The sequence below is a fragment of the Myotis nattereri genome, assembly GCF_964212035.1.
Source record: "Myotis nattereri genome assembly, chromosome: 16".
NCBI classification, from domain to species: Eukaryota; Metazoa; Chordata; class Mammalia; order Chiroptera; family Vespertilionidae; genus Myotis; species Myotis nattereri.
The window spans coordinates 52,181,211-52,203,239 of NC_138091.1; the positions used below are offsets into that span (position 1 = coordinate 52,181,211).

General features: G+C 58.7%; 1 protein-coding gene across 1 annotated transcript in view; it reads right to left on the reverse strand.

Moving 5' to 3' along the window:
- Positions 1-22,029, reverse strand: part of SDK2 (sidekick cell adhesion molecule 2) — a 205,433-nt gene that overhangs the window by 102,071 nt on the left and 81,333 nt on the right. The window contains exon 2 of the mRNA XM_081110258.1: positions 17,776-17,935. Within this exon, the coding sequence (XP_080966384.1) occupies positions 17,776-17,935 (160 nt within the window). The remainder of the gene's footprint in view (positions 1-17,775; positions 17,936-22,029) is intronic.

The window sequence follows — 22,029 nt, forward strand, 5'->3', positions numbered from 1 at the left end:
TCGGGAGGACGCCAGGGCCAGGAAAAGCCTCCATGACGATGTGGGAGGGGCGAGTAGGATGAGGGATGAGGATGGATGCTGCCGTTGTCCATCCGCAGCCCCTTCAGCAGCAGGTGGCTGAGGGCTGAGCTGGACTGGATGCAGAATCGCCTGAAGGCAGCTGCTCAGCCAGGGCTCAGGCTGGGGCTGGTACCACCCCCTGCTGATGGATGTTGGGTTCAGAAGCGGAGGAGATCCGCCCCTCCCTCCCGCTGCCCCGAGCCTCCCTGCTGCCCTGGGAGAACCCAGAGACTCTGATTGATCCTGGGCCCGTGGTCAATGAGAGGGACATCGGTGTTAACGCGCTGGGGGCCGATAACACTGACAACCCGGCTAGTTGGCTGGGGGAGGGCGTCTGTCTCCCCTGCGATCTCTGGACCAATTAACTGCTCTCGGGGAGCAAGGAAAAGAGCTTCATTAGGATTCCCATCAGCAGGGTGGCTCCCTGACTCTGGGGGAGCAGACAGACGGGGGAGGCGGGAGGCCTGGGAGGAAGCCCAGGGGCCAGAGATGCACTCAGCGTGGGTGGGCGGGATGTCCTGCTGGGCCCTCGCTCTGACAACAATGACGCCAGCCTCGGGTTCAGAGCAAACACATGGCACACAATACCCAGTTCATCCCCACATTTACCGTGGGGCGAAGCGACTCCCACCCGTTTTATAGCCGGGGGACCTGGGCTCAGAAAGGTTAAGCAAGTTGCCTGTGGTCACCCAGCAAAGTGAGATTGGATTTCAGGCCCATCTGACCCCAAGTGTGTCCCCCCTTCCCCCACCCCCCCGACCTGTCCTGGGTCCTCGGTCTGCTCAGTGGGCAGTGGGCAGGTCCCCTCTCACATCCCAGGGAGAGACACCCCAGGGAGATGCCCAGTCTTTGCCCTGACCCAGGACCCCCCCTCCGAGTTGACAGTCATGAGCTCTGGGGAGCATTTAGAAAATGGAAGAGGGGCACGGGACATGCACGTTATTACGAGGAGCAGAAAGGAAGGAAGAGGCGAGAAGGCAAACTCTGTCCAGGGTGCGAGGTGTTAAAACTTGAAGCCAGTTCTGTTTGGATTTTTTGAAAAAAAGTGACTGAGAAGGAAGAAATCCTGAGGGGAGTGTGGTTATTTTTAAAAAAAAAAAGAAAGAAAGAAAGAAAAAGAAAGAACTAAAAGGCAAGGAAGCGATGTTCTGGCTCCCCCGTGGCTCCCTGCTTCCTCCCGCTGTGGGGAGCACCTCCCTGCAATGCCGCAGGGCCCTCCGCACGCCCAGGTGGATGGGGGAGAGCAAATTAGAACAAGCCCCTCAGGAGGCTGCGTGGGGATCGGCCTCGAGGAGCCCAGCTGCTTGTGCTTTGTAGTCTAATCTTGGTGGTGGGGGTGGGGGTGCAGCCTCATGGATTGCTTTCTCCACCTCCCCCCCCCCACCATGTCTGCCAGGTGTGCCCAGGTGTGCCCGGGAGGCTGGGGGAGGCTGCCTTTAAAGGCCTCTCAGCCCCCTGACCTGAGAGCAGACTCCAAGGCAGCTCCGAGGCGAATCGGGGTGCCAGGCATGAAGAGTAGATATCAGAGAACCATTTCTGAGGCGGGAAGTCACTAAATGCGCCACCTGCCAGGGGAGAAGCTGGCCTCACGGTTGGCACCAGTTCCCACAGGGCCTGTGGCGGGGGGAGGGTGTGGGGGGGGGGCAGCAGCAGAGTTTGTCCTGTTTCTTTTTATTTCTTTTTTTATAAAAACTGATTTCAGAGAGGAAGGGAGAGGGAGAGAGATAGAAAAAGCTTCAATGATGAGAGAGCATCATTGATAGCTGCCTCCTGTGCGACCCACGCTGGGGATCAAGCCCGCAACCCAGGCATGTGCCCTGACCGGAACTGAACTATAACCTCTTGGTTCATAGGTCGATGCTCAACCACTGAGCCACACCGGCCAGGCTGGGCTGTAGGATAACCGGACCACAGGAGCACGTGGAGGGTACGAAGCAGGGGCGTGAAACAGGCGCTGGCCAACGACAGCCCAAACCACGTTCGCATCTCCGTCCCACCCCCTGTTGAACGGCAAGATAGACCACAAATAGTTTTTAGATTTTTAAACTGTTGCACAAAATGGAAAGAAGAGCAATGTTTCATGACAGGCGGGAATCATATGCAATTCAAATCTCCGCGTCCATAAATAAAGTCTTATGGGAACCCAGCCAGCTCGCTCGCCGACGCTGACGTACGGACTTGGCCGCTCTCGAACCGCTGGCTGAATGAAATGTTTCAAAAGGCCGTGCGGTGCGCAAAGCCTGATCGTCCCTCCCTGCCAGCCCTCAGCGTAAGATAAGCAGATGCCCATTGTCACAGAGCCGGCTCTGATGACAGGGTGGACAGGAAGTGGAGTCGGTCAAGGACAGGGGGGCGCAGGCCAGGCTGGTCTTTGCCAGGAACCAGGGGAGAGAGGATGGGGCAGAGCAAGTCAAGTGCCGCCACGTCTGAGACTGAGCCTGACCCTGACCCGGCTCCCACAGAGCGGTCCTCGCGGAGAACCCCGCTCCGGCCTCAGACCGACTTCAATCCCAGCCGCCCACTCACTCCGCACGTGACCTGAGAAAGGGCTGGGCCTCGCTGAGCCTCGGGCACTCCACCTGTGTAATGGGCACAGGAAGGGCAGCGCCTTGCAGAAAATACAAGTTCAGGCGGTTCTGTGCTCATGCTTTGGTTGCAATGCACGGAATATATCTGGAGGGCAACTTGAGCCCAACTTCAGTTTTGCGTTGGCTTGTGCGTGGCTTTGTCTGCAAGAAACAGGAGGCAAGTGTGGAGAGCCACACTCAGCTGGACGGAGCCGCAGCTCCACACAACCCCCCCTCCCCTAAGTACCCTCCGCGTCCTGAGTGTGCTGTGAGCTCACCTGGGCACACCTGGCCTGGCATTTGTCCTTCCGATTTCCGACTTCCCTCCTTCCACCATCACGACTCACAAGCTGCCACCCTCCGCGCCCACTTCCTCAAGCAAATTCCAGGCCTTCCCCAAGGCAAAGCGCCCCACTTCCCGTGTATTTCTGCACTCCCGGACCACTGGCGACGTGCAGAGCCGCGCGATCATCTTTAGTAAGTGTCTCTGATGAAGTTTCTGACTGCTGCTCGCTCACCCCATTTCCCCCATCAGCCTCTGGTTTTTATTACCCGATTTGCACGGTGGGATGATTTTTACAAACGCTTATACCGCACATTATAGCAGGAAGGGCTATGAAGTGCTTAGCACGGTGTCTGACACCCGGTTCGCCCTCGAGAAAGGCGACCTCACGCGATTACTGTTATTACTGATCATTCGGTTCAGACTGGGCCGCCCCCAACGCATCAGGCGGTGTGTTCGTCTCTGGGCACCAGCAGCGCTAATAATGCCCACAGTGACGGCACACCCGTGGGCCCCTGGTACCGTGTACCATCAGGTGGAAATGTCACTGCCGCCGCCACGCCCCGCTGGCAAACGCACCGTCCCCCGTTCCACTCCCGCCCACTGGCTTCCTGCTGCTCCCCCACACAACACGCAGCGGCGAAGAGTTCAAACCCGGCCCCTCGGCATCTCCGGGTCGCAGGGAACAGAAGGGAACGAAGACTTGCTCATCTGGGAGCAGGGACGACTTTGTCACGGCCCCTTTAAGGACCACAAAGGATAATGGCTAATTCATACTAAGGAGGGGGCGTGTGGATATGAATAGGAAGCATCTATTGGGGGGAGGGGTGCACAGGTGGCAGTGTGGGTGGCGGTGTGAACCCCGCCAAGCTCTGTCCAGCCAGCCCGAGCGTTCTGCCCGGCTGAGTCCTGCTCTCTGGTCTCCACCAGGCTCTTCATCTCCCCAGGCCAGATGTGGGGGGATTACTGAATGTTCATAAGGCAGAGGATGCAGGCGTCTCCCTGGGGCTCCCCCAGCTTGCCGGGGCAGGTCAGGCCAAGGGAAGCTGGTAAGAGGCCTCCCTGGCCGTCTCGCAGCACCTGCTGTTGGCAGCTGGGGCAGAGTGGGGGTGCGTGGTCAGGCGCCATGCCCTTCCCTGGGCAGACCTGACTCAAGGTCAGGGCTGATGCTCTTTCTTGCTCCCTGAGGCAAGGCTTTCGGTGCCACTGCATCCCTCCTGTCCGAGTCCCAGTCCCCGCTGCCCAGGCCGGGGGTGTGTGTGCCCCTGAGCCCTCCCCTAGATCCCAGCTCTGGGTTGTATCTCCCTTTGGGAGAGTCTTGGCCATCCTTCCACCAGGGCCAGAGACACCCACCAACAACGACTGATGTCCAGCACTGTGCTGGGGGCTTGAGGGCAAATGTGACATGACCCCACTCCCCCCTCGAGAAACATACAAACTGTATAGCAAAACCGTAGCAATTCCAGCCCGGCCGGCAGGGCTCAGTGCTTGAGCATCGACCTATGAACCAGGAGGTCACGGTTAGATTCCCGGTCAGGGCACATGCCGGGTTGTGGGCTCGATCCCCAGTGTGGGGCGTGCAGGAGGCAGCCAATCCATGATTCTCTCTCATCATTGATGTTTCGATCTCTCTCTCCATCTCTCTTCCTCTCTGAAATATATATTAAACACACACACACACATTAGCAATTTCACGAGCTGTAAAACTGTCCCCTCACCCTGAAATCTATGTCCATTTCCATATACATATCCAGGGCCAAGGAGGAGTGGCTAACTTTAATTTGACCCAAAAGGATATGAAGGCAAAAAGAACAAAATGTCTCTTACACAGATTTCATTGAAAAGACTGTAACACCAAAGAGTAAAAGGGATGGTGAGTTTTGCACAGAGTGAACCCAGCTTTATGAACACCCGTCACGCTGCCCTGGCTTTTGTCACGTCACAGCCGAGCTGGCAGAACCGCCCCCTGGAGTGCCCCCACTACCAGGGGCCAGGGCCTGAGGTCCCCACGCGGGCACAGAACGTCCCTGCCGGGTTCATGGCTGTCTTCCTTTCCCAGTGTCTGCACCTGTCTCAGTGCTGACGCCTGCCTCACACCCCGCGGGGCTCAGCAGGCCCGGGCAGGCGGACCGCCTGCAGAGCTGGTAAGCACCCCACTAAGCACAGTGCCAAGGGCCCCCGAGTCACATCACCCTGCTGCCCTCTGCCTAAGTAGCTCTGAGCTAAGAGCAGGGGCGGGGTGGGGGTGGGGGAGGGTGCAGGTGGAGAAGGTGGGTTAATGACTGTCCGTGTATTTTACTTGCTGTGTGACCTTCAGCAAGTTGCCTACACTCTCTGTGCCTCTATTTCCTCATCTATAAAATAGGGCTAATAATAATAGTAATAATAATAATAATAATAATACTACATCGGTCAGGCATTGATTTAAGCACTTTACACGTAATAATGCAGTTATTCCTCATTAACTACTCTGTGAGGTCAGAATCAATTTTATCCGAATTTGGCAGGTGAAAAAGATGAGGATGCTAAGGCACAGAGGGTCCAGTAACTTGCCCACGATCACACAGCCAGCAGGTGGCAGAGCCGCAAGAGCCTGCCTCCAGGTTTGGCGCTGTTGGCCACCACACTGTAGTCCCTCCCTGCAGGCACACTGGAGGATGGAATGAGATTATCCCTGTAAAGGGCGTGGGCCCGGGCCGGGTATGAGGCGCAAGGTCAGCACTCCTGAGAGCCAGCTGCCACGGGGTGACTGGTGTTATTATTGCTCACTCTGTCATCTGTCCTGGGAGGACGGACCGCTGCCCTCAGCCCCTCGATCAGCCCCTGATGCCAGGCCCAGTGCCCACTCAGGTAGGACAGGCCTTGCCCAGCAGGCCAGCCCCAGAGCAGAGCCCGAGCTGCGGCTGCCATGGCATCCGGGGTCCAGAGCTGTGACAGCGGCTGCCCTGAGTGCCTGGGCCTGGAACCAACTCCCCGCTCTGCCTTCTGCACATCTGCTGCCCCGGGCAGCTGGCCCCAGACACGACTCCACCTGCCCGACCTTCCTGGCCTTCATCCAGCGAGACTCAGCTCCAGCCTCTGCCCATTCTCTTCGCGTTTCAAAGTCACCCTCGGAGTTGACTTCGGAGGAGGCCCTTGGTGGGGGACCCACCACAGAACTGTGTTAACGAGGCCCCGGGGACCCACCGCGAACCGCCATCTGGCAAAGGTGATCTGGGCGGCTGCCAGGCCGGGATGCGAGGAGCGTGCCCCTAATATTTTATAGCGACTCCAATCAGGATGCGGAGTCTACTGCCCCCTAAATCTGGGCTGGCCTCGGGACGTGCTTTCACTGATAGAAGAGGGTGGAACATTCCGAAAGCTTCTACCTTTACCCTCTCAGATCTCTGCCCTGAACATCATCCACAGACTACAAGCAGGAGGGGAGAGGCCCGCCATCCTGGCTGTCCCAGCCCAGCCCAGCCCCAGCCCCAGCCCAGCCCAGCCCCAGCCCCAGCCCCAGCCCAGCCCCAGCCCCAGCCCAGCCCAGCCCAGCCCCAGCCCCAGCCCCAGCCCAGCCCCAGCCCCAGCCCAGCCCAGCCCCAGCCCCAGCCCCAGCCCAGCCCCAGCCTAGCCCTAGCCCCAGCCCAGCCCAGCCCCGGCCCCAGCCCCAGCCCAGCCCTGGCCCCGGCCCAGCCCAGCCCCAGCCCCAGCCCAGCCCCAGCCCCAGCCCCAGCCCAGCCCAGCCCCAGCCCAGCCCCAGCCCCAGCCCCAGCCCAGCCCCAGCCCCAGCCCCAGCCCCAGCCCCAGCCCAGCCCAGCCCCAGCCCCAGCCCAGCCCAGCCCAGCCCTAGCCCCAGCCCAGCCCTAGCCCCAGCCCAGCCCAGCCCCAGCCCCAGCCCCAGCCCAGCCCCAGTTGACTGCCAGCCCCAGCCCCAGCCCAGGCCCAGTTGACTGCCAGCCCCAGCCCCAGCCCAGCCCCAGTTGACTGCCAGCCCCAGCCCCAGCCCAGCCCCAGTTGACTGCCAGCCCCAGCCCCAGCCCAGCCCAGCCCCAGCCCAGCCCAGCCCCAGCCCAGCCCCAGCCCCAGCCAAGCCCCAGTTGACTGCCAGCCCAGCCCTAGCCCCAGCCCAGCCCCAGTTGACTGCCAGCCCCATGCAACCTGGTGAGAGGCCCAGGAGAGACCCGTGGAGCAATAAGAAATCATTGTTTTATAAGCCACTACGGTTTGGGTGGGTTCCTGGGCAGCAATAGCTCACTGAGCAGAGGCTGTGGCAGGGGCCAGGTTGGGCCGGCTCCTTGGGGCGGGGCCCCACTCTGTACGTGCCTAGGGGTTCAGGGTCAAGGCCGGCTGCAGTGGCTGGAGCGTCTGGATGCGCTGCGGGCTGACTTCCGGGGTTGGTGCCCCGTCTCTTTGGGGGGGATTGTCTTTCTCGGTTACCATTCCTCGTTCTGCAAGACCAATGGCCTCTCCCTTCCCCAAGCCCTCTGTGAGCCCCCACCTGTGAGCCCCCACCTGCCCCACAGGCACTGAGCTGAGAACCCCCAGCCCCCAGGGGCTAACAGTGGGAGCTGCAACCTCTGCTCCCAGCCCCACACCCTCCTCCAAGCCCACTGCAGGGGGCTCTGTGCCCCAGGGCCTTGGGCAGCCGGCGGGGAGCCAGCCTCTCCTTGTCTGTGAATTTAGTCACAGACGCCCTGGCGCACAGTGAGTCAGGCCTTGGCAGAGACTCCTCTGAGGGGCAAAGACACAGGGAGAGGCCCCTGAACCTCCCGCATTGAGAAGTCCCATGAATGGGCCAGAGAGGGGCTCTGAGGAGTGGGGGACATGGGGGAGAGGAGTCAGCACTAAAGCAGCACTCCCGGAAGCAGGGGTCATGACCAACTCCCCAGGCGGCTCTCTATCTAAACCATTTGCCTGCCTGGGCACATCACTGAGTCAAGGTCTAATTAGTTTCTGTGTCCTGGCTGGGAGCCAAGAGGGGGCGGGGGCGCAGGAAGATCTGGGAGGGAGGGGGGAGGAAAGATGGGGGTCCCCAGGCCGCATTTCCATATATTGGATTAACGCAGATAATAAACATATGTGCCTCCGATGGGGACCACCTCTCCCTGCCTCCCCAAGGACCTGGGCCCCGCCTGGCCCACCGCCCTACATCCCTCCCTGTGCGCTGGTTTCCAGGGATCAACGCCAAATGCAAACCTGTCAATTCCAGGTGATGGATGATCAAACCCTTGCTAATTTGCATGTGAAGTTTCTTGCGGTGGAAATGAACGCCTCAGTTCATCCGAGAAGGGCTTTCCCCGAGAGCCTTCCTTTCTTTTTTTTAATTTATTTTTACTGATTTTAGAGAGGAAGGGAGAGGGAGAGGGAGAGAGAGAAACATCAAGAATGAGAGGGGCCTGGGTTTCAGTTTCAATTCTGACACTAAACGCAGGCCCCACCTGGGAGGAAAGTCATTTTCTCTCAGGGCCACAGTGTCCCCAGGCGCCAGCGGAGCCCACCTGTGGCTGGGTGTGTGCTCCCCAGACCTCGCTGCCCTTAGCGCGGGCCCTGACCGGGGGCACCGCCACGCCATCCATCTCCGGCTTCCCCGGGGGGAGGGGGCCCTCTCCTTCCCCAAGCCAGGACCCATGGATGAGAGTGTGAGGAAACAGGTTGCCATGGAAACGAAGGCGGCCAATGTGTCAGCGATGTTTGCTTCTCTTCCCCCTGCTGTCCCCGTACATTTTGAGCGTATTTGTCTTCATTGACATAATTATTGCAGCGCCAACCGGAGGCCCAGGGAGCCATCTGTCCCCTTGCTGCTCACCACCTGCCCTTGGGTCTAGGAGGAACCTGTCCTAAGTCCGGGGAGGCCGCCACCGCAGGGCCGGGGGCTAGGCCAGGCCCAAGGGCCTCAAGGCCGTGTTAGGAGGCGTCCTCGGGCACCGGTGGGGACCAGGTCGGAGCTGCCGCAGGAACCGGGGTCCGTGTTCTCCCCCAGTGGCCTCGCCCTCTGGCTGCTTTTGGCAGAACTGCCCGGAGGAGGCGGTGCCTTATTTCACCCCAGGAGCTGGAGCCTTCCTTCCGCTCACGCTTGGGGGTGCAGGGACCAGGCCCCAGTCCCTCCAGCCTCCGTCTTCCTTTGTGCAATGATGGTGTCACACTGCGTGCTCATCCTCCACCCAGGACCCCCTGAAGCAGCGGGGAAGCCACTCCGGGCAAGTCAGTGAACTCTGTGCAACCGTCGACTGGATTGTCACGAAAAGTCAAAGGGGGCAGGAGAGACCCCCAAGAGGGGCCTTGACCCAGCCAGACCCCTGACCCCACACGGCAGGCCGCCTGCACGCAGAGGGCCAGCTCTGGCTCCCACTGGGCGAGTCTAGCGTGGGAGCCCTGGTGCCTCGCTCTAGGAAACTGGCTTTCAGTGGGGCGATGGGGGCCCCCCAGGGCACATCTGGCAAGGCCTGGAGACATTTTTGGTTGTCACATCTGGGGGAAGGGGCGACTGGCATGTAGTGGGTGGAGGGCAGGATGAGGCTCAGCAGCCTGCAGGGCACAGGGCGGTCCCTGCACCAGAGCATGGTCCTGCCCCAATGTGCCTGGCGGCCAGGTTTCAAAACCCTGCTCTCGTCACTGTGCTCCCCACGGCAGCCCAGGGCGTGGTCCGAGGGTCCCTCAGGCTCCGCCATCCCCTCCTGCAGACACGGCGCGGGGCGCGGGGCGGGCAGGTCAGCCCTCCTCCTTCGGATCCTCCGGCTGCCTGGGGGCCCCTCTCCTCCCCGCCCAGCTCCCCCATCTCTCCCGGAGGATTCGCACATTTCTAGACTCGTTAACTTTTAATTACTACCTTCCCTTTGCCTGCGTATGCTGGCTCCACGCCACGTACATCTCTATTAAAATTCAATTTATGCCCATCACAACCAATTCCGGTACCTCAGCTCTCACCCGCAGCCTTCCACTTCCACACAAGACGTCCAAGCCCGCGGCCGGACTGGAGCGAACCTCCGGAGAGGCTGGGGGCCAGGCAGGTGGGCCCTGGCTTCGTGGAGGAAGAGGAGCCCGGACCTGCCTGGAGGGTGGGAACGAGCCCGTGGCCAGAGAGACCGCGGTGGGCACAGCCTGCCCCCTGGGAGGAGGAGGGGGGCTCCCACCCACCTTCCGAGTTATAGAGGCTCCGACAACCAGACACCCTGCTGCACACTTGGTGTCATGTGACACTCGACCCCTGGAGGGTGGGGCGGGGGGAGGTCTGCCTAGCTGATCGGTTTTCCTAGTTAGTTTTAAGTGCGAGGATAATTCTATTATTCCCATTTAATAGACTTGCCAACGGTGGCGAAGGTTCAGTCATTTGCCTGAAGGCTTACAGTGATTCAGGGCAGGCCTGGGATTCATTTTGGGGGGATCTTGGTGCTGAATCTTGGGGGATCAGGCAGCAAAGGGGTGTAAGGACAGTGAGGGTAGAGGCAGAGGTGAGCATGATGGTACCCAATAGCTAAGAGCATCGCTCAGCCCACAAGCGAAGGGGGTTGGTGAGAGGAGGCTGGAACGAGGGGTGATGGGACCAGGTTATGGGGATCTTGAGCTCCCTTGACCGAGATCCTCTAAGGACTGCCCACCACCTGCGGCTGCAGCCCAGAATGTTCTCCCTGGCATTCGCCGTCCTCCCTGTCGTCTTGTGCCATCTCCCCGGCTTCCTGGGCACCAGCTGGCCCCTCGCGTCTGCTCGTCCCTGCCTCCACTTCTTCACTCTTACCCCACCTGCGAGGGGCCCATAAGCTCACTGCTTGTGCGCAAATGCTGGCATCTCCTTCGCTGGGTTCTGCGGCTTCAGGCCTTGGGTAGGGACAGACACGCAGCCGCGCATTCCTCGCCACCCCGCTGCCGCCCCTGCGGGCTGTTGGTGTGCAGGGATGGAGAATGAGAGCCTAGCCCTTGCCGGTTTGGCTCAGTGGATAGAGCGTCGGCCTGCGACTAAAGGGTCCTGGGTTCGACTCCAGTCAAGGGCACATGCTGGGGTGGCGGGCTCCATGCCCAGTAGGGGGTGTGCAGGAGGCAGCCGATCAATGATTCTCATCTTTGATGTTCCTATCTCTCTCTCCCTCTCCCTTCCTCCCTGAAATCAATAAAAATACATTTTTTAAAATTAGTAAAAAAGAGAATGAGAGTAAGTGGAAGTGGCCGGCAGGGGAGTGTCCGTGACCATGAGTTCACGTACGTGAAGCATGCAGAGCAGGGCAGGGCCCGTGGTAAGTCTCGTGTGTTAGCTGCGGATCGCTCCCCTCTGCAGCTCTTCAGAAGGCTGGCTGGGCCGTCCCCAGAAGGCCGAGCCCCGGCAGTGCCACGGACCCGGGACAGGACAAGCACAGCAAGAATTCAGAGGAGGGGATGGTCCCAGGCTTGGGGTCTGAAAGATCCGGGCTGAACCTGACTCCTGGTATGGCTGTGTGACCTTGTGCAAGTTGCTGGACCTCTCTGATCCCGGCCTCCCAGCTCGGAGGCAGAGATAATAATAGCACCAGCCTCCCAGGACGGCTGCCGGGAAGAGCTTGGCGGGGTTCCTGGCACTCACGTGGCATGTGCTCCGGTGCTCACTGGGAAGCCAGCCACCTCTGCCTCTGCAGCCTCTGCCGCCCACTCTCACTTCTCCCCGCTTGTGAGGGGAGGCCAGGGGATAAGCGAGAGACCAAGCCGCTGGCCCGGGAGTCTCCCTTCATCCTCGCCTCTGAAGAATTTCAAAGGCTGCACCGTCTTTGTCTGTGCCCCCTGCTCTGTGCTGCGCACCAGGCTGTCACACGCCTGGGGCTTTCTTCTCCCATCACTGAGCCTGTGCAGTTCCCCGAGAGACCTGGGCACCCAGCCTGGGGCCAGCCACACGCCCGGCCTGGCTCACCTGGTCTTCCCCTCCACATACCGGCTCTTTTCCACGCCAGCCAGGGGCCGCCTGGGGCCCCGGGAGCAGGACTCAGCCTCAGCTGGTCTCACACCCTCACGTGGGCCCCTCAGAAGTGCCCCAGGCCCCTGGTTTCTGGACTCTTGGGCCAGGAGAGTGACACAGAGTGACAGGGGTGGAGAGAGGACAGAACACACTCGGGTCAGGCAGTCTCTCTGGGACCTGCCAGGCGCCCTAATTGATGACCCCAGGCAGGTCCTGGAACTTCTCTGAGCTTCCGGGCCCTCGTTTGCCAAGTGAGAGTAATAAACGCTCACCTCCTGGTGCTGCTGTGAGATGATGTATGAAGATACCTGGCGGCCGGCGACACTCCATAAACCTCCTTTGGGGGTGCGCCCTGATTATGAGGGGGAGTGTGTGTGTGTGTGTGTGTGTGTGTGTGAGAGAGAGAGAGAGAGAGAGAGAGAGAGAGAGAGTGTGAGTGGGGGGGGGGGGAGGTCTGCCTAGCTGATCGGTTTTCCTAGTTAGTTTTAAGTGTGAGGATAACTGTGGGAGAAGACATTATCAGGGCGGGACAAAATGACCTGGTTGATGACTTTGCCGTGATGTGGTCACAAGGGCAGGTGGTCACGATCCATCGCCCCTCCCTCCTCCATGGCCACGGCCTGACCTGCCCACTCGTGAGCAGGTGGGGTTGTCCCCAGCCTCACAGCCCTGACTGGTGGTGACATGGATGCATTGAGGCTGAGTCGGTTCAACGTGGGGTGATGGCCCCTGGAGGGGTGGGGAGGGGGTGGGGGGCCGAGGAGGGAGTGTGGGGTGGCAGTTCTGACGCTAGAGTCTCCAGCAGCCACCCAGAGGGCCTGACCCTTACGTGAGTGACGGTCTCACAGAGTCAGGAAGTTACACAAACACACCTACAGGCTTTGCACGGACACATGCTCACAACCATTAAATGCATGCAAGACTGTGAAGGAACTGAGCGTACACCCACACAACCCGCCCCCCCCCGCCCCCACACACACACTCTCTAACAAACACATCAGACCAAATATCTCTGACTGAGTATTGTGTCCAACCTCCCCCTACACCCAGCACACATCATTGGTCCCGGGAGGCCGTGTGCCTGTCCCACCTGGCACGGAGGGCAGTGAGGACGAGGCCCACAGCTTTGGGAGGGTTTCCCCAGGCACCATCCCACCCACCTGGGAAAATAAATCTCTCTCTCTTTTTAGAATGAAATGTTTTGTACCCAAGTGGTACCCCCAGCAGTGACAGCCCCAAACTGGAATTTCAAGGCCGGTTTCCAAATGGATAAAGCACGTCACCAACAAGGGGCAAGAGGAGTTCTATGAAGGGTCCTGGGCTGCAGTCACTGGCACAGGTGTGCAGAGCTCCCGTGACCACCTGGGAGCGGATCCGCTCACCTGCACGTGAGAGCTGGTGGGTCTGTTACCGGATTAGTCCCCACCCTCCTCTAAGCCCAGCATCTTACCTAATCCCAACAGGGACCAGCTATTGCATGTCTGCTGCGCCGGGGACGGGGCTCTCTCATAGACCATTTAATCCGCCAGCTAAGCCTCTAAAGCAGGCCTGACTGTGCCTGATTCCCAGGCGAGGAAGCAAAGGCAGGTGGCTAAGTGATCCTGCCAGAGCCACAGACGGGTGAGGGGTGGCAGCGTGACCGCGCTCAGAGTCCATCTACTCCCACCTGCCCCCACGGGTGGCTGTGGACCCACAAGCTCACCGCAGCCACTGGTGCTCGGGCGGATGCACAGGATTTCCTTTGTGCAGACGTGTCACACACATACACACACACACACGTGTGCACACACACAGCCCTATCTGGTACAGACCCCACTGCGGATAAAGACCTTTGGCGATGGACATGCAGGACAACTTCTTCCTTTGGCGACCGGCTGGGAAACACAGCTAAACTTACGGCAGCCCTTCCTATCTGAGTGCGTTCAGCCATCTTTCTGCCTGAACATTGGATAGGGTCACCTGACCTGACGCCAGGGATGTTCGAGAGACGAGGAAGTCCTCAGCAGCGAGCAGGATGAGGAGCTGGCCGACCTCCTACGCAAGGGCTTTTCAGGATGAATTTATTTAAAAGCTGAATGGGCAACACGTTGTCGAGCCAAAAAGGCAAGGAAGAGCAAGAAGTCCAATGTGGACACGTCCAAAGGAGCCAGCACCCAGCGGGAGGAAGCCCGCTGGCCAAGTTTGGGTGACGGTGTGAGCCCAAGTGAATAAGGACAGGGCTGGACTAGAACACACCAAGGAGGAACAACGATCCGTGAGCTGATACTGATGCTAAATTGTGAGAAAGCACAGATCTTTCCTTACAAAAGGATGCCAGCTCCGAGGAGGAAAAGCAATGATGGAAATAGAAAATCTGCTTATCTCAACCGCAGGAAGCGGCGGTAAGAACGGACCCAGGTAAGACGCATCAGTGGCTACGGGACCCGGATGGGAGATTCCTGGAGAGGAGACGATTCGCACAGTCTTAAGCTGCCCGCCAGAGGGGGGAACACGCCTTAGTACTTTCACGATGGAGACATCCGGTGGACGCCACCTTGACCAGCTGAGGCAAATCTACCGTCGCCAATAATGGGGCAAAATGACCTGGGTGCCTTCAAGTATGAACCATGCGAGGACGCATTCTGGCCCAAAAGGTTGGACATCACAAATCCACACTGAAGGACAAAACCACCTGAACGCTCAATGTCAACGCTGTGAAAGAGGATAAAGGAGGAGGAACAGTTCCGGATTTAAGGAGTCTAAAGTCTAAGAGACACGGCAGCTAAGTGCCACGCGGGTTAGATTCTGTAGCAAACAACAACACTAAAAATAACCACTTAGGACGTAAGTGGGACAAATGGAGAAATCTGGGCTGTGTGTGAGCTAGTAGCACGGTATCAACGTGAAGTCTCTCTGGGGTGAAAATTGTATGGTGGTTCTTCAAAAGAATGGCTTATACCTAGCAATCCTACTCAGGATTAAAGGGACAGCATGTCTGCAACTCATTACTTTTTAAAAAAGGTTTTTATTGATTTCACAGAGGAAGGGAGAGGGAGAGATAGAAACATCTCTCTATATAAAAGGCTAATATGCAAAGTGCCCCCTCAGGAGTTGAACTGGGAGACCAGGAGTTCGATTATTCGCTATGATGTGCACTGACCACCAGGGGGCGGCGCGGAACATGGCGGGCGACCAGTGGCGGCGGCAGGGCGCTGAGGGAGTGAGGGAAGGAGGAGGCAGGGAGGCGGGGAACCTGATTGGTCCTGATTGCAGGCCAGGCCTAGGGACCCTACCCGTGCACGAATTTCGTGCACCAGGCCTCTAGTCAATGATAGGAGAGAATTATCTATCGGCTGCCTCCTGCACATCCTCTACTAGGGATCGAGCCCACAACCCAGGCATGAGCCCTGGCAGGGAATCAAACCCTGGTTTATGGGTCAAAGCTCAATCACTGAGCCACACCCGCCGGGAGCGACTCATTCTTAAACAACTCAGCAAAAAAGTACATTCATATGTGTGTGTGTGTGTGTGTGTGTGGAGGGAGACGAGAGAGCACAGGTGTAAGTTCTAACAGTTGGTGAACGGTAAAATGGATACAGGTATTTATGGTGCTACACTTACAGTTTTTCTAAGATTAGAAAATTTGCAAAATTAAAAGAAGAGAAAGAAAGGAAATGCACCTGCTGTGAGCCAGGCCCTCCCTGGGGGCAGAGGAGGTGAAGGGGACACAAGTGGCTTCTGTCCCCCCCTCTGCTAACTGCTCTCACCCTCCTTTCCCACCATGGGCTCCAGTGTGGGGCTGCCCACAGTGTCCCATGGCCTGGAGTAGACCCCCGCGGGAGGCCTGGCCATCAGCACGCCTCAGCCAGCCCTCTTGGGGTGAGGAGGCTGGGGATGAGCCCCCCTAGTGTAGGGGTGGGGAACGTCCGGCCCACAGACTGTATAAGGGCCTGTGAAATTATTTGGTCTGGCCCTGAAAGGCATCAGGGTAATTTTACAGCAGGCTCATTTTTAAGTTGATAATTCTGTACGGCCCACAAATGATGTGATAAATATCTAAATGGCCTTGTCAGGAAAAAGGGTCCCACCCTGCCCTAGTGGAAGCTCATTTGTGTCCCCTGAGCAACTTCTACCCAACCAAGCTCCTATTTGCCTTCTCCCCCTGCTGAGCTTTCTAGAACTTGGAGAGAGATGGCTGAGGGTGCACCTTAAGGAAGCGATCCTTCTTCAACGAGAGGCAGTGCTGGGTGGTAAAGAGCTCCAGCTCAGGGGTTCAGACGACTGCTAGTCAAAGCCCAGCTCAACAGTCTGACCTTGGGGACATTGCTTAAGCTCTCGAAGCCTCGGTGTGCTCATCTGTAGAATGGGGAACCCGGGACTGCTTGCAGGAGTAAAGGACATGATCACAGAGTGCACATCATAACCTCTGCCATGTAAGCTCTGCTTCGCTGCCAATGATCAGGATTATCATCGTGACCATCCTACTGTTTCCAAAGGAAGCCCATTCCGTGGCTGGGACGTCTGACCCGTACACTGAGCTGGAACGGGCTTCCGTGTAGTGCCCGCCCTCGGGTCCTTACAGTTCCCAGGCACCAAAAGAGTAGCTGGGAACCAGGTAAAGAACCACTTCCCTCCTAGATCCTGCCTCCAGCTCTCGGCCGGTGGCAGTCAAGGGTGGGCTGGGAGGCTCCAGGCACCACTGACACCCATGGTGTGCCACCTGTGTGCCATTCAGGTATGCCCAACACGCGAGAGGGGGCAGGGGCTCCTCACAGGGGCTGCTACACTGCCCCGTGCTGCCAGGCTGTGGGTCCCCAACCAAAAACCCTGGCAGGGGCTGCTCAGAGGGGGTCCCCAAGTCTCCTCTTGGGCACCCGGGAGACCGGAGGCCCCCAGCGGCCAGCAATGGGGGCCTCCTGCTTCCTGGTCCCCCTCTCACCACCCAGAGGGGAAGGTGGCCCTCCTGCTCCCTCCTTTCCCAAAGTGGCCACACCCAGGGGCCATGCAGGCCAGGGTGGGGGCAGAGGACCCTGGAAGTCACCCCGGGCCCTGGGCTACCTCTGTGTGAAGAAAAGGGGAGTTCTCCGGAAAGGACAGCTCCTCAAGCAATTAACCCCTCCTCGCATTTGCATTCCTGTCCCCTGCGGCAGATTTGTATCAACATCCCCAGGGCAAGGCAATCTTGTTTCCTCAACAAAACCAATTATACACATCAGGCCAGGGATTAATCGAAAAGCCCCAGCGATGGGAGCCAACAGGAGGGGAGGAGAGGAAGACGGAGAGAGCGCCCGGGAAGGGCTGCAGGCCAGCTGGGCTGGGGGTAGCTGCCTCCAGGACCCCTTCTACTGGTAGCCACAAACCCTCCTTGAGACCCTGCTCTCTCTCCATCCTCTCCTTCGTCCCCACTTGGCAGCGTCCTGGCAGGGGAGGGCCAGCCCAGCCCAGGGCTCAGGGTGAGGCCACAAGAAGGGAGTGGAGACAACCTGAAGACCCTGGGCGAGCCACCTCCCTGCCCCCCCTCAACAGGTCCCCCAAATAGCTGTGCTCTTATTAACCCAGGTTGCCTCAGGCCGCACCCCTCTATGGAACCCAGGCCCCACCTCTGGTACCCCAGACAGGTTCTTCTCCGTGGGGAGGAGAGAGAGGGCTCAGCTCACAGCCAGGGCAATAGTTTGCTGCTGGTAGAGAGCACTCCTACCCCCACCACCCCCATCACCGCCTCTGCCCACCCACTGCTGCATGGGCCACCCGTCCGGGCAGCACCCTGGCCCACCTCCCAGCCACCCTCTGTGGGCTCAGAAGGGCACGGTTTTCTCACCCCTGGGCAGGGCCATCTTTGGCCCCCAATTCTGACAGCCCAGCCTCCCAGTTGCACTGGATCAGGAGTCCCCACCCCCAAACTGCCCAGGCCCCCAACCTGGCACCCTTTCGGGGCGTGGCAAGCCCCTGGCAGCGGGAGGAAGGGAAGGGAGGTAGGGGCGGGCGCTTGCCTGTATTCCAGGGAGAACTTGGTCAGCTCCCGGCTGTTGTGCAGCCACTTGAACTCCAGCGGCCAGCTGCCCTCGGCCATGCAGGTGAGCACCAGGCGGTTCCCCTCCAGGTGCACCTGCGTCCGCACCGGCTCCGTCTTGAAATAGGGGGCCACGTCATCTGCGGGGGACAGAGAACAAAGCCACGTGATCGCTTGCTCACCTTGATTTTGTGGCGCGTTTAGAGCCCTAACACCCCTCAGCGAGAGGAGCAGGTGCAGCCAGGGAACTTGCCCGGCGGATTGTGGCTGGGAAGGACTTGAACTTGGGCCAGTCTGACTTCAGGGGAATCCAGGGTTGGGCCCACCCGGGAGACCCCCTCCACTGCCAGGCTGCTTGATCCTCCCATCCCTGACCCTGCGCCCGCCTGCCCCGACCTCCGCGTTCCTATGCCAGGTCAGCTCCCTGGACAGAGGAAGCGCCGCCGCCCGGGCTGCGGGTGTGGGCCTGGGGATTGCTACGCCTCTCTGCAGTCACGCTCAGCTCCCGACCTGACTCGGTCAGCCCGGCCACGCATGCGCCCCCCACGGCTCCCCTCAGAGAACACAGTGCACTCCACGTCCCGACCGCCAGGGGGCCACTGAGGCCTTCCTGCCCTCCTGGCCAGTGGGATGGAGGGGCAATGACATAGGCAAGGGGTTGACAAAAGGACAGGGAGAGATGGGGGCGGGGGAGGGCTTCCATGCCCATCACGGAGCCCGCCTGCCCTTTGGGGATGGGGAGGGGTCGAGGGAGAAGCCAACATCTGGACCAACAAGGACGAAAGCGCCCGCTAGGTTCTGGGCTGTTCGAGATGCTTTAACGACGCTCATGTACTCTGCACGCAACCCCACGACCAGGCAGGATCATAACCCTCCTCTCAGACCCGGGTTAGAAACCTGCGCAGGTGCAGGCGAGCCAGACCGAGCCCAGCACCTTCCCCGTCACTCAGAGCCAGACAGGAAGCTGCTGGCAGGGTGGGCCTTGGGCGTCCGGTCCTCCAGGTCAATGGCGGATGGTCCCAGCACCCACACCCTGCCTGCGCCCACCCTCCCATCATCTGCCTGGGCGTGGACAAGTACGTATTCACTATTCTGAGTCTCAGTTTCGCCGTCACGAGGCACCAGGAGAGAAACAGGCACCTGGAGGTCGTAAGGATGAAAGGAAGTAATATCTGTGAAAATGCTGGAGTAGATGCTCTGCAAATGTTCACTTCTTTCCTCAAACAAACGTGTGAGGTCCCTGCCAGGGAGGGGCTGCCATGCAGTGCCGGCTGGTGCCCCAGGCATGCCCTGGCCTGGAACTGACTCTTCTCGGTGAGCTCAGAGGGTAGAAACCATAAGACGCTTTTTTTTTGCCTAAGAAATGGACTCAAGCAAAGGAAGACAGTGGCAGGGAGCAGGTGACTCAAAGGCTGGAGGGAGTAAAGCGACGTGCCGCTGGGAGAGGCTGGTCAGCCCGCTGGGCGTGGAGAAGCTGGGCCCCTCCGCATGGCAGGCTGACCCCTGGGAGCATCAGTGAAGCCCGGAGCCCTGGACCCCAAGTCCATCCTCCCACCCTCAGAGTCAACCAGCATTGGCGTCGATGGTCAGCAAGCCCAGGATTTGTGTCAAGGCCTCACTCTGGACTCAAGTGAAACCATCAAGCATGTTTGGGGCCCAGGCTGCTTAGCACCCCCACCCCAAGCCCAAGGCCTCAAGCTTGTGAGTGTGTAGCTTGCGAGAGTTTGGGGGAGTCTCCCTTGAGCCCCATCCGTGCTGCGGACCCTCACTGTGGGGGCCACGGGAGGCAGACCGGGAGGACCGAAGGCGGCCCGAGGAGAAAGTGCAGACCCGCCAGAAGGCCACCTGGACCACGGTCTCCGCGTGACCGCTGATGCTTCAGCCTCGGATTGCTTCGACGCTGCTTATGCGCACATCTCTCCGTCACTCTAACAACGGTCATGTCAGCACATTGCTTTGCAAGCCATTGGAAAGGTGCGTGTACTCAGGGCAGTGGCAGCATCCCCTGGTCCCTGGCTTCTGGGGTCCCAGCCCACCTCTGTGGAGAGGCAGACAGGCATGCCTTTGCCCAGAAAACACACACACACACACGCACGCGCGCACATACACGCACACGATTCTCTGCCCGCCTGCCTGCTGTGGAAGCCTCCAGCTCTGCTCTGCTCTCCGTTTAACAAATGGGCACATTCTCACTTCAAAGACTCATTCATATTCTCCAGCAGCTTTCAAGAGCCCTTGGAATCGCGTTTTTAAAAACCCTCTGTTAGTTCCTGTCATCACTCGTTTGTTTTAAAACAATAACATTCCCAGCCCCAGAGTGATTCAGACCCTTGGATGTGGGGCTGACTCAGACCCAGCACAGCCAGGGTGTGTGTGTGTGTGGGGGGGGGGGGGGTATGTGCTTGCACGCACACAAGCACACCCGCGCTCGGCACCCAGACCCCCTGGCCTCTGTCAACCGCTTGCTGAGCAATTTGCTCCCAGCTCTGCATTTGCCAGTTCGCTCCTCTGGCTCTCCCAGGGGTGCCAGCCTGCAGCCGAATGGATTTTGCCTGGACAGGTTGATTCCAGTGGCTGCAGAGACGATGAGGCGGGGGAAGAGGGAGAGGAGTGTGGCTAGGCCTTCCTGAGACCCTGCGGGGCGCGCAGCATCCCTCATCCCGCGTTATCCTCACAGGGTGGCCTGGGAGAGGCGGAGGCTCCTCTCCCCACCCCCCGCCTCCCTGCAGGGCCCCCTGCCATCAGGGTGCAGGGACGGGAGAGAGGCCCTACACAGGAATGAGAGCCCTGGTGGGGAGTCAGGCAGCTGGTTTCCCTTGAGGGGCCCCCTTGCCCCAAAGCAGGAGACGGCAGGGGGACTGGGAGGGTGTGTGTGGCAGGGGAGACACTGATGGTAAGAGCACACGGATAGGCATAGCGGTGTGTGTACGTGTGTGTCCACGTGCGTGTCTGTGTGCATCTGTGTATGCATGTGGGCGTGTCTGCATCTGTGTGCACCGGTGTGTGCCATCTAGCATTTATTTTGAGGTAAAGTGTGAGGAAGAGATTCAACTTCTCTTCTGCATCTGTGACTGCTGTATAGCTACGTCTGTGTGCCTGTATATGCATGTCTGTGTGTATGTTTGGGCATGTGCGTGCGTGTGTGTTTACGGCAGGAACAGATTTCTGTGCCAGGAATGTGCAGGTGGGTAGCACAGATCGTTGACCTTGGACACGTTTCTTAACCTTTTTGCGCCTCAGTTCCCTTCATTGTAAACGGCTGTGAGGAGTAAGCAATTGACAAAGTGCACAGAGAAGTGCCTGGCACCGGTGGCCACTATTACTATCGGTCGGATATGCCATCGGACAGACTGCCCCTGAGAGGGGCTCAGACCCTGTCGGCGGGTCCAGCTCCTCTCGGCCTGAGTCCTGGGTTGTGCAGTGTAGACCTGTGCAGGGGCTCACAGCCGCCCTACTTGCCGCCACCACGGTGGGTAGGGGACCCCGAGGATGGAGGAGGACCGTGGGTGGAAAGAATCAACGCGCCACAGCTGCCATTCTCTTCCACGTGTCCTCACTCTGGAGACGCACACAGGATGGACTTTCTTTCAACTAGACAAAGCGATTCTGAAGTTCACGTTGGCAAAGAAAAACAAAAAGCAAACCGAAAGGAACAGCCAAGAAAACTCTGAAAAGGAATGGTAAGCAGCGGGCCCCAGTACAGATACGGAACCATATTCTAAAGCTGCAATAATTAAAACAGTGTGTTCGTGTACAAGTAGACGGAGGAAGCAAAGGACTGAAAAGTCTAGAAACAGACTCCCGTCCATATGGTGTGATCTCCTAGATGAGTGTAGGATTTCAAGTCTGCGGGGGAAAGTTCGATCATTCAACAAATGGCCCCGGAACAGCTAAAGAGCCATTTGGGAGGGAAAAAAAACCATTGCATCTCTTCCTCACACTTCACCTCAAAATAAATGCTAGATGGATCAATGTTTTAAACATGAAAAATAAATTCTAAAAGAACTAGAAAAAAAATCACAGGGGCTTAAAAATACATAATCTTGGCAAAGCGAAGGATTCGCCAAGCACTTTCTAAGTACTATACAAACTCCAGAAAGTCGTAAAACAGATTGATGCCTTCAACTACATAAAAATTGTGCGTGGGGTGGGGGGGAGGGGGGGAAAGAAGACCCATAAACAAAAAGAAGCGACACAATGACAAACTGGGGGGAAATATTTGCAACTTTTATCA